The sequence below is a fragment of the Capsicum annuum genome, chromosome 2 (assembly GCF_002878395.1).
Source record: "Capsicum annuum cultivar UCD-10X-F1 chromosome 2, UCD10Xv1.1, whole genome shotgun sequence".
Classification (NCBI taxonomy): domain Eukaryota; kingdom Viridiplantae; phylum Streptophyta; class Magnoliopsida; order Solanales; family Solanaceae; genus Capsicum; species Capsicum annuum.
The window spans coordinates 140718790-140730849 of NC_061112.1; the positions used below are offsets into that span (position 1 = coordinate 140718790).

The 12060-nt window shown below is 35.6% G+C and overlaps 1 protein-coding gene across 2 annotated transcripts; it reads right to left on the reverse strand.

Annotated features, from left to right (window-relative positions):
* Positions 1 to 339: 339 nt before the first annotated feature.
* LOC107859955 (succinate dehydrogenase [ubiquinone] flavoprotein subunit 1, mitochondrial) lies at positions 340 to 8625 on the reverse strand. 2 transcript variants are annotated; one of them, XM_016705124.2, is made up of 16 exons: positions 8153 to 8625; positions 7406 to 7573; positions 6289 to 6376; positions 5749 to 5895; positions 5540 to 5680; positions 5169 to 5254; positions 4987 to 5079; positions 4825 to 4888; positions 4184 to 4327; positions 3278 to 3465; positions 3007 to 3181; positions 2754 to 2924; positions 2540 to 2609; positions 2325 to 2445; positions 2202 to 2239; positions 340 to 822 (listed from the first exon to the last, which is right to left on the reverse strand). In XM_016705124.2, exons 1-16 carry the CDS (start codon positions 8249 to 8251, stop codon positions 720 to 722), a joined length of 1896 nt encoding a protein of 631 aa, XP_016560610.1. In that variant the 5' UTR covers positions 8252 to 8625; the 3' UTR covers positions 340 to 719. The 2 variants fall into 2 exon arrangements, with proteins under 2 accessions (XP_016560610.1, XP_016560609.1); XM_016705123.2 differs by having other exon boundaries at positions 7406 to 7576; positions 8153 to 8569.
* Positions 8626 to 12060: the final 3435 nt, after the last annotated feature.

The window sequence follows — 12060 nt, forward strand, 5'->3', positions numbered from 1 at the left end:
AAATCTCTTGTGATACATCAACGTCAGTTAAAATAAAATTTTAAAATTGTTTTTCTCGTTATGCATCAAAACAAGCCTACTCACAAATGTCTGACGTAAACATTTAGATACGTCAACAGCAGGTCAACTGCGTTCACAAGGATATAATAGTTTTCTAAGCTACAAACTCTAAAACCCAGTTATCCACCCACTCAACAACCCTTAACAAGTGATATCATCCTCTACACACCGTTCACAGTAAGATGATAAAAAAAGCATTCACCAAAGTCAGAATAAACGTTTATTAGGAAGGCCAGCAATAGACTGTAAACCATGAGAACTGAGAGGCACTTTCGCACGTCGAAAGAAGTTGACTCATGTCTCGTTAGATAACAAAAACCGCACACTGGCTTACAGAGTTATTTTTAAGAAAACATCAGTGTTAGAAGAGATAACGTCTCCAATCATGTCAAACCACGAGTATATAAGAGCATAAACAAGTGAGTACGCCATCTTCTACAGTATCGGAAAGTCAGAAGAAGCCTTGCTTCCCTGATTACAAAACAGAGTGTTCTGCTTCTAATATTTATGAACACTTCAGGCTGCTTACAAATCATCGCACAAATAAATCAACAATTATTGCCAAAATTTCACAACTTGGGTGATTTATTGCAACCTTGGATAATCCTTATTACCAACTTCTACGTCACCTGACCAACATCCCCCTGTAGATGAGTATATCAGTAAACACGTGCCTTTGGTGGGAACGTCTCAATTTCATCATCGAGAGTGTTCATATGCACTGGTCTGTAATCTAGCCGAACTTTCTCGTTCTCCCAATATCTGCATATAAATAAACTTTGTTAACAAGCTGAACGCTAAGCAGAGTGCATCTTTCCTGATTCTTTTTTACCGTTGGAGTGCATTTACCACAATAAGAGCACTGGAGAATACTTAAATCACCACAACAGGAGCAAACTGTGGAAATCTAGGCTGATACTACATTCCGGAAGAGGCGAGTTACAAACTTCAAACACAACTACTTAAGATTACAGCAGACAAACACCAATAGCTAACCAGGGAAAAAAGAAAATTGAAAACCAAAGTACCACAAATAATAGGTAAAACGAAAGTACTGGAATTGAGACCACCTGACTGGCTTGACCATAACAATTTGATTATAGTAGTTTCTGAAGGTGGGTTCTACACCAGGTTACAACAAGGCTACTAGCACACAGTCCACATTTTGAACTGCTTGAAGCCAAATCAAACCATTACAGCTAACTATCAAATAATCAACATAGAAGGGAGCTGCAGATGATCCACAGGGAGAACATGACTAAAGAAAACCAAACATATATGTGTTCTGTTTATGCGCAGTCAAAGACATGCAAAGACAGGTTTGATTCTCATGCATAATGTGGCACATAAACTTGAGCAGCCTTTTGTTAGAGAGGGTGGGGGCCTCTAAGGGCTGACTAGTATCAATATATTGTCTTTTGGCTAACAAGAGGTAACATTCTGATGCTTTTGTTACAATGTTCCAAGGCTTGCCAGTCAAAACCCTTTGTTCCAAAAGAAATTATCATTTCTTCTCTCAAAAATTGTATTTTTCCTTGACTTTATCTTGCTCATCAAGATTAACTTATGATGTAGCTGTTAAGTATCCCACATCGGAAAAGAGATGGGTAATTGATCTTCTTCTATGAACTTGGACAATCCTCCCCTCATGAGCTAGCTTTGAGGTTGAGTTAAGCCCAAGATCCATTCTTTAACATGGTACAGAGCCAGGACCATCCCAAATCTTTGTTCACCGATGTTGGGCCCCCATATTATATTGTCCACGCTCCAGTTAACGAGGCCTAGGCGTGTGAGGGAGTGTTAAGTATCCCACATCGGAAAAGGGATGGATAATTGATCTTCTTATATGGACTTGGACAATCCTCCCCTCATGAGCTAACTTTTGAAATTGAGTTAGGCCCAAGATCCATTCTTTAACAATAGCAAAACATCTTCTAGCGTCAATGGAGAAACTAGGTTCTAGGATTTTAGCTTAAATGCACCTGCTACACATATTTTAACATTCTAATTTGTCCTTCTACATTTACATTGCTTAAAAGTACATTTTTACATAAAAGACCAATTACAAAAAATTTAAATTTTAAAATTTTAAATTTCATCTTCATGCTTCAAAAAAACAAAGTCCTGTAAAAGAAACTTACCCTAGAGTATGTTTCATCCAATTCTCATCATCTCTTGTCTGCGAAACCATCAAAAGTCATCCATTAGGAAAAAAAGAAGAGAGGACTAGTAACTGATTCAAAACGATAGAAATTTAAACTGACCGTAAAATCTTCACGAGCATGAGCTCCTCTGCTTTCTTTTCTTGCCTCAGCCGAGTGCATGGTGATGCATGCATTGATTAAAAGGTTTTCCAGCTCAATACTCTCTATAAGATCTGAGTTCCTACAAATTCAAAATAGAAGGAAATTCAGGAAAACAGCAAGAGGAAAAGGAAGACCTACTGATACGATTCATAATCTCCCCCATCCAATAATACCATATTAAACTTCTATCCTTCAACTGAATATCATGGAAACTCTCCCATGTTTTGTCAATGAGCTGGCAACCTGTAACCACAGCAGGGGGAAAAGGGTGCAGACAAAATAGTCAGCTCAGCTGATAAAAGTCTCCAAATATTTAAAAAAAAAAAGAAACCTCCCCAAGACATAATGATACAAATAAGTTAAAAAAATATGAAATCCTCTTCCTACCTTCCTCTAATGTCTCTTGTGTACGGAAGACAGCAGCATTGTTTTGCATAACTCTTTGCATGTTCAGCCTTATCTTTGAGGTGGGCAATGAACCATTTGAGTTCCTAATCTTGTCCAACCATGCAATGGTCCTCTCTCCAGCATCCTTTTCAAGTGGCTTCTGTGTCTCACCTGTAGGAATGAAAGTTCAGAAATCTTAAACATGTTATGCATGCCTAAAGGTTAGTGGCGATAGATAAACAAATTCTCTAACCTGGTCTTTGGATCTCCGCAACCCTATTAGCACATGCCCTCCCAAAAACAACAATATCTAGAAGAGAATTTGCACCAAGACGATTGGCACCATGAACAGATGCACATGCTGCTTCACCAGCAGCCATCAGTCCAGGGACCACAGAATCTGGATCATCCCCTTTAATAGTGACCACCTGCCAAACAAAACATGTAAAAAAAGAGCTTCACCTCCAAAATAGAGCAGGTAAGAAAAACAAAAGTTAAAAAATAGATTAACTAATTTTTCACACCTCTCCGTGGTAATTAGTTGGGATTCCTCCCATATTATAATGCACGGTAGGTAAAACAGGAATTGGCTCCTTAGTTACATCAACACCAGCAAAAATGGCAGCTGTTTCAGAGATACCCGGAAGTCTCTCCTTAAGGACCTCTGGGGGCAAGTGATTGAGGTGAAGATAGATATGGTCCTTCAATGGCCCTATTGAAAGTTTGACAACAATATCAGACATTTGAAAAAGGTCCAGCAGCCGTGACCACTTTAGAGGAAGAAAAGGGAGAGGAAACAGGGCAGGGGTTCATCCTGAACACATGCCAGGAACATCCATAATGATCAGAGTGCGTACTGTACCAACATCTGCAATCCCCAGAAAAAAGTTTGACAAATACAAGTTGTCCATCAAACACCAGCGCAGTTCAATCCTAAGATTTGAAGACGAACAACACACCTCAAACAAACAAATCACAAGAGTTTACAAGCTTCTATATTTGGAGGATCACTCGAGTTTGTATATTCATGCCTATATGATGATGCTCAAGAACAAAATTAACAATAACTATGACGTCTAAGTCAGACAGAAGCAAGAGATGATTCGGATAGAATACTTTAAATAAAATAAAGATCTGACATTTCAGACTTTCACTATGATGGTCGTAACACAATTACTTACCCCGAACAGATCATGAACATCACAATTCATCCAGAGAAATTAAAGAGAAAGCAAACGATTTGAGCACTATTGCAAAACCAGTATAAGAAAAGCAATAACCCCTGAAATTCTAGTACTGTGGTCAACCAGAGCATTTGATGCCCCAAGAATCTTTACTACACCACAGTGACTTAAGTTAAAGACCAAGGACTCTTACAAGAGTGCTAAAAGAATAAACTTCTTAATTCAGCTTATTCAATGACATCATACCTACGCCACGCCCTTCTCGAATTTCCATTGTCATTGATCTGGAAACGACATCTCTTGATGCAAGATCCTTGGCAGTTGGGGCGTACCTTTCCATAAATCGCTCACCCTCACTGTTCCTCAGGATACCACCTTCACCACGAGATCCTAAACATGGAATGAGGCGCTTGTTACAAATAGAAATTCAAGAATATGTCAACAGAAAAGTTAAATACTAAACTCAAGAAACCACTCACCAAAGAGAAAAGAAAAAACAGTACTCAATAAATCGGGAAATACAAACATAAGGAAGAACAGATGACAGAAGACTGGACCAGCAATATAGTTATTTTTTCATTTTTTTAACAACCGTGCAGTCAGGATCAGCTTGCGCACACCACGACTAGTTCCACGGGATACCTGCCACCTCTCACCAACAAAATGTACCAGATAACCTGTCCAACAAGGCTACAAGAAATGGGAAGAAATCACCAGGTCTTTGTCTCTGCTAGGATTTGAACCTGAGCCTCATGGTTCTTAACCCACTTCATTGACCACTAAACACACCCTTGGGTGCACAAGCAATATATTTTATTTTTTGAAACAGGTAACCTACAAATGATATAATTATTGCCCTTATTAATAGCATCGAATAAGAAACGAACCTTCAGTAATGAGGCAACCAGCTCCATATATACCAGTTGGATGAAACTGCACAAACTCAAGATCCTGCAAGGAGAGATAGCAGAGATCCTTTTAACTAAGGTGCCATAGCATGGGGATGGGGGTGGGTTGACATGGTCGGAAGATGTTATTAATAAAATGACCTCAAGAGGAAGCCCAGCACGTGCAACCATAGCATTACCATCTCCGGTGCAAGTATGAGCAGATGTTGCCGAGAAGTAAGCACGGCCATAGCCCTAATCCAAACATTTACAGAAGAGAAGGTTTACAAAAGCATTACTACATCCAGAAGTCTAAGTAGAGGTTAATGTTAACCAGTAAGTACCCCTGTGGCCAAAATTGTATTGGCAGAACGGAATCGATGCAAGGTACCATCCTCCATATTTAATGCAATTACACCTTGGCAGCTACCTAATGTTGATGCATTTAAAAAAAGACAGAGAAGAGTTGATTAGTAGAATGAGACAGTTAAAATGAGCAAGAGAACCTATGAAACTACATATAACTTCAACTGCATTTAGTAATCAATCGACATATCAGGAAAATGTTAAAAAATCAAAAGAAATACAGGATATTTTTTTAGTATACATGTGCTAGATTATTCACAATATTCAGCTCAAGTCTAAGTATTTTCACACTAGGCGGGTATTTATGTTCATACTACATAGAACTGAGTTTCTAAGTACAAGATAATACCATCACTGTTCATTAGTAAATCCAAAGCAAAATATTCCACAAAAAATTGTGTATTATGCTTCATGGCCTGGCCATAAAGAGTATGCAACAGAGCATGCCCAGTCCGATCCGCAGCACATGCACAACGATATGCTTGTCCTCCTGTACAAGAAAAAACAAGAGTCAGATTGAGTTGATAATACCACTAGATCAAGTGCTCAACTTATTACCTTTTCCGAAGTCCAGGCTTTGACCACCAAATGCACGTTGATAAATTTTACCATCTTCAGTTCGAGAAAAAGGCAAACCATAATTCTCAAGCTCTATAACTGCTTTTGGTGCTTCTCTACACATGTATTGGATAGCATCCTGATCACCTGGAAAATCATCAACACACTTGCATTGAGATAAAGCAATGTATAAGACACAAGGAAAACGCCAAGCCATAATTTCGAAGGTCCATAATTGGAACCCACTACCCTTTCGCCACTTCATACCTTTCTCTAAAAAGAAAGAAATTGATTGGCTTTGCCATAGAGTTTATAATACAGTATCGTAAAAAACGAGTAAGTTTGGCCCATTAAGAACAGTTTTGGAAAGCAATTGGTTCTATTTTGAAGTGGAACATGACTAAGTAAGAGGTACGAACTATAACTGCCAAGCTGCACAAATTTCTAATCTGTACTTTGACCTTCACATGGTTCATTCAAAAGAAGTATTGAGTGATGCCAACAGACATAGAGAAAATCCGACTTCAAGACAAAACTTACCTAACCAGTCACTTCCTTTAACTGTATCATACATGTGCCACCTCCAATCGTCCTCTGTCATATTGCCTAATGCAGCATTTATACCACCCTACAAAGGAAAATCACAAACAAAGCAAATAACAAGTATATTAGGTCTGGAAGCAGAAACTTGAGCAAGTACATGAACTATCCTATAATCCACACAATAAGAATTGTTATTTTTAAGGTCAATCAAACTTCAAATTATGATCCATAAGCTGCATAGCAAACCAGCGTTTCTCTCCAGTTTCTTTAAGTTAAACAGTTCTTGGCCAGGAAGTGTAGAGACAAAAATGCAGATTAACTGTGTCTGCCTAGAGAAGGGAAGGAAGTTACTTGCGGATAGCAAACATGAACAAAAAGGATTTAAGAATAGCAAGAATAATATCTTCAAACAAACAAAAAAACGAAAACAAAAAGGGCCAAGTATAATAACGCATGCATAAGGAGACCGGCAATGTCAATCCTAAGCAAGTTCCGAGCAATGATTGCGAAGGGAATACAACAACTATAAATTCCAACCCAAGACAACACAAAAATGAGCTGATGAATGAAACCCACAGTTCTAATAGACTCTAACCACAAATATACCTCAAATGGTATGGTCAAGATTGTGTCATCATGACATTCTCAACAGATAACAAGAAAAGAAGAAAACTTTAAGTGGAGGAAACCCATAACATACTATTGAGCAAGGGAAAATAATGAAAGCAAATTTTTCTCATTTGATTAAAAAATACTCCACACATACAGCTATTAACAGTTCTGTACGAACTATAACACAAATCTACCTCAACTGCCATTGTCATGAGTTTAACTTTCTAAAGAAATCCAGTGAACTTTTTTCAAGTTTCTAATCATTAATAAGAAAACTCAGTATAAAACGACTATTGTCTAGTTGGCCCAGCCCACGAATAAACATACAACCTGACAACAATGAGCAAAGAGTCCCAATTAGTGTAGACAATTTGATGTTCTTTGTACAACATATTGTCCTCTAAAATTCAGAGTCTCCTCCTCCCTACCGTAAACCATTAATAAATCTACCTAGTTCAAGAAAATAAAAACTAAAATTGGCAAATAGTTAGAATCCAGGTACCTGAGCGGCAACAGTGTGAGATCGAGTAGGAAAGAGCTTGGTTATGCAAGCAGTATTGAATCCATGCTCAGACAACCCTATTGCTGCTCGAAGCCCTGCACCACCTGCACCGACCACCACCGCATCGTATGTGTGATCCACTACCGTGTAGGACGAGCCTCCCACATTCTGCTAGACAACACACAATATTCAACCATGACGAAAAAAAATCATCAGAATCTTAGCATACTATAATAAATATATAATCATCAAAAAAGTTAAAAAAAAAAAAAAAAGCAAACAATGATTTTAAAAAAGAGGAGCTTTGCGGCTAAAGTTGATTAATCATAAACTCGAAGAATCTACAACAATCGAACATAAAGACCTTCAAAGAAGAAGATCAAATCCAATAACAGCTAGGTAGTTAACCTAATGAGACGTCAAAAATAAAACTCAATCAATCAAAAATCCTAACATTCAAATGATTAGAACAAACTTCAATATAAAATGTATCAACTAAAATTCCTAAGATTCACAAACATCTAGGTCACCGATAATGATTACAAACAAATTTCAATACAAAATGCATCAATTAGTAATACTTAAAATTCACAAACAGTTAGGTAACCGATAATGATTACAAGCAAACTTCAATACAAAAAAGCATCAATTAAAAATATCTTGAGATTCAACAACTAGATAGAATGAGGGGTTCAATATTAGCTGATCGAATCAATAGACAAAGAAAACAGATAGAAGGAACCGTACAGATTGTGAGGAGAAGAGTCGGCGAAAATGGCGGGCGCCGCCACCGGAGATGGATCTGTTGGAGGAAGCGCGAAGACCACGCGACACACAGCGCCACATTCTCGAAGGTTCCCACAGAAAACCAATATGGAGCTGCTGGAGATTGAATGAAGTTAATGTAGAAAAATGGATGTGAAAATGGGATGCTCTTTTTTTGGGTACCGGCACGGAGTTCTGGACGACTGATGATTATATTCCCACTTTAATGGAGCTACCCCTAGCGCTAATCAATATTACTAAACGGCCACTCTCACGTTCCGTTACGATACACCAGTAATTTTCTTTATTCTTTTTGGTGAAGCACTTTTGCTATCACTGAAATTTTATGGGGATGGGTTGGTACACGCTATTGGGGAAAACAATTTACTCCAATCATTTTTTATAAAAAATTGGCCTGCTTGACGACTTTCAATTAGAAAGGATAAACAAGTTGTCAATTAAGTGAAAGTCTTTCAAATTTTTTAAATTAAGTGGGAGGGATAAAACTTTTTTGAGTTTTTCTTTTTAAATTTTTTCGTTTCAACAACTTGTCTCAGTTGTAAAACAATTTTGGTAGTTATTCGACAATTAGACATAGTTGTCGAACAATTACCAAAGTTATTTGACAACTAGAAGCAGTTGTTCGACAATTGAGAGAAATTGTTCAACAACTGCGCGAAATTATTTAGACAACTAATGTAATTATCCAATAATTATTTCAATTGTTCAAAGGCTTAGTTCTTTTAAAAAACAAGTTTGTAAAACCGACTTATCCTTTTTTTAATTGGAAAGTTGGAAGGCCTTCTATTTTATTTTTCTCTGACCGGTGATTACATTTCCACTTTAATGGAAATGGAACTACCCCTAGTGTTTATCAATATTACTAAACGGCCACTATCACGTTTCGCTGCGAGACACCAGTAATTTTCTTTTATTCTTTTCTTTTGAAGACCTTTTGCTATCATTGAAATTCTAACGGATGGGTTTGGTACGCTCTATTTCAGAAAATAATGTATATATTGTTTTTGGTACTATTAATTTTTCGTTTGGTATAATTTTTTAACAAATTGCTATGTTATTAGCAATATAAGAAATTTTATTATATACATAGATATATTAAATATATAATTGTCCCTAAGAGAGTACAAAGCTAAAGAATATGGAGAGTATTTTTGCAAAAAAATATTTTAAAAAAAATAAATTATTAGACAATTAATGTTATATTTTTAATACACCAAATCAGTTATTGAAGAAAAATAATGTCATCACAACTAATCTCACATTACGAATACACTTTATTGAGCACTGTTAAACTAATCTCAGATTGCTAATATACTCTATTTAGCACTAATATTTTTATATCTCGATATTTTATTTTTTGAAAATAAAACATAGATCAAGCTTATTTACGTATTTTCTTCGGATAGTTTTAATTCTATCCACTTGTATGTATAGGTCAAACTACTTGGTTCTTGCTGAATTTTTTTATTTTTTTTTTGTTTTCTATCTGATGTTCGGTGCCCGCATTGGAGCCCCGACTAATTCGGATCGTGCGTTGTAGGGCTCATTAAGGTGACAGTGCTCCCAACAACGCACCTTAATGGGCCCTACAACGCACGATCCGGATTAGTCGGGGCTCCAATGCAGGCATCGAACATCAGATAGAAAACTAAAAAAAAATGGTGCCCGCATTGGAGCCCCGACTAATCCGGATCGTGTGTTGTAGGGCCCATTAAGGTGACAGCACTCCCAACAGAGTTTTCTTCATACCCAGGATCGAACCCTCGACCTTTAATTAAGGATGAAGCATTCCGTCCACTACACCACAACCCAGGTGGTGAATTTTTCTTTTACTACTACGTGCCAATGATTAATGATTGTAAATTGTGCTATTGATATAAATTAAACGCCACTTTCTTTGCATGAATTTGCTTTTTTCTCCGTACTAAACAACCCCCAAATGATTTTTATGTCCATAATAAATGGTAGGAGAATGGACGCGCAGATGATTTGGAAGCCATAAGGAGACTAATGGGAAAAGCTAGCAGCGTGGCCTACGTTCCTGCCGCTCAACTTCTACTTTGGAAAGACGTCTAGACTAACCATCTTAACTAATGTCAATTACACGTTGTTAATTTTATCATCATAAGTTCTTATTAGTCGCGTCAAATTAGCATTTTTAGATTGATATTGACATGTTAAAATAGACTGAATTAATAAACAAGCGAATTATTGATCTGTTTGTTTAATTTGAACTGCATATTAGCTCAATATTTGAATGAGTTGACTTAAGTGTATCAAATGAACTGAATTAGTGTGATAAGTGGATTATTAACCCATCTAAATTTAAATAAATTAGGAGATCATAATTTATGAGTTGATTTTGCCATCCCTAATTCTAGTGATATGGGAGTAACACTTGCCCAAGTTTAATATGTCATAGGACCAGAATCCAAAAGCCAGGAAATATGTAAAGAGGACGAGTAAAGATTTGGGCATACAAAAGGCCCACAGAAAATTTACCATCAAAGTATTTCTTCTTCTTGTTGTAAGCCTGTTGTCCGTTAACCCATTGGCGGCCCAATGGGCTACCTCAGTTTTCAAGGGATTTCCCCAAAGAAACCATCATCTGAACCATTGGTAAACTTAAGTGGGCCTTTGCTAAGACTAGTATTGTCCAATCATGACACTCTATTATACAAAGGAAAAATAACAGTAAATTTCATGTCATAAATCCAAATATAGGTGCCTTCAGATATTTGATCTCAATAAGAAATGTAGGTGACTTTAAATATTTGATCCCAATAAGAAATATTTTTAAAGAATAATCTTCCTTACTTTTTAAGTATAGTACAAGTACCATTTTGCCCCTCTACACTTCAAATATATTTTTTAAACTTTCCATACTTATTTTTATCTCAAATTTTATTTTTTATTATTTTCACTTTTTATTATTTCCTTTAATTTTATTATTCTATTTTTTATTATTTTCACTTTTTATTTTTCCCTTTAATTTTATTATTCTATCTTTTATTATTTTCATTTTTTATTGTTTCCTTTAATTTTATTATTCTATTTTTTTATTATTTTCACTTTTTATATTTTCCTTTAATTTTATTATTTTTACTTTTTATTTTTTTCTTTAATTTTATTTTCAGGTTTTAATTCATTTGTCTCATCCTTTATTTTTTTTCTCTTTTTTCTTTTTTCTCAAACATTATCTATTTCTTTTTTTAATTCATTTGTATTTAACCTTTATTTTTCTTTTATTTTTAAATTTTTATTAGTTTTTCCCCCTCATTTTTCTCAAACTTTATTTTTATTTTTTCCTCTCATATTTTATTTTCTCAATTTTTTTAGTTCTTCACTTTTTTCTTAATCATTATTTTTTTCTTGGCTTTTTTTCCTCACTCTTTTTTTATTTCTCTATTTTGTTTGATCGTTTTTTTCTTTTTTCAGTTCTCTTCTTTTCCCTCATTTTTCTTAAACTCTATTTTTATTTTTCCTCTCATTTTTATTTTTCTCAATTTTTTCAATTCTTCACTTTTTTCTTGATCTTTATTTTTTTTTCCTTTTTTTCTCAATCTTTTTCTATTTCTCTATTTTGTTTGATCTTTTTTTTTTCCTTAACTTCTATTATATTTTGATAATAAATAAAAATTTGGATAATCTGCAAAGGTGTCTTTTTTTTACATCAAAGCAAATTTAAAAGCATGAATTGTTGTTACGAAGTTCTTTGAAAATTCTTCAGATAAGTCGTGTCTCTAAGACGAGAGTTGTAGAATATCTCATAAATAATATAATGTGGTAGTGTCAACTCTTGCCCGTGGAGCATAATTTATTATTTGAAAGTGTCACGCCCCAAAATCCCATCGGGCCGGACTGGCACC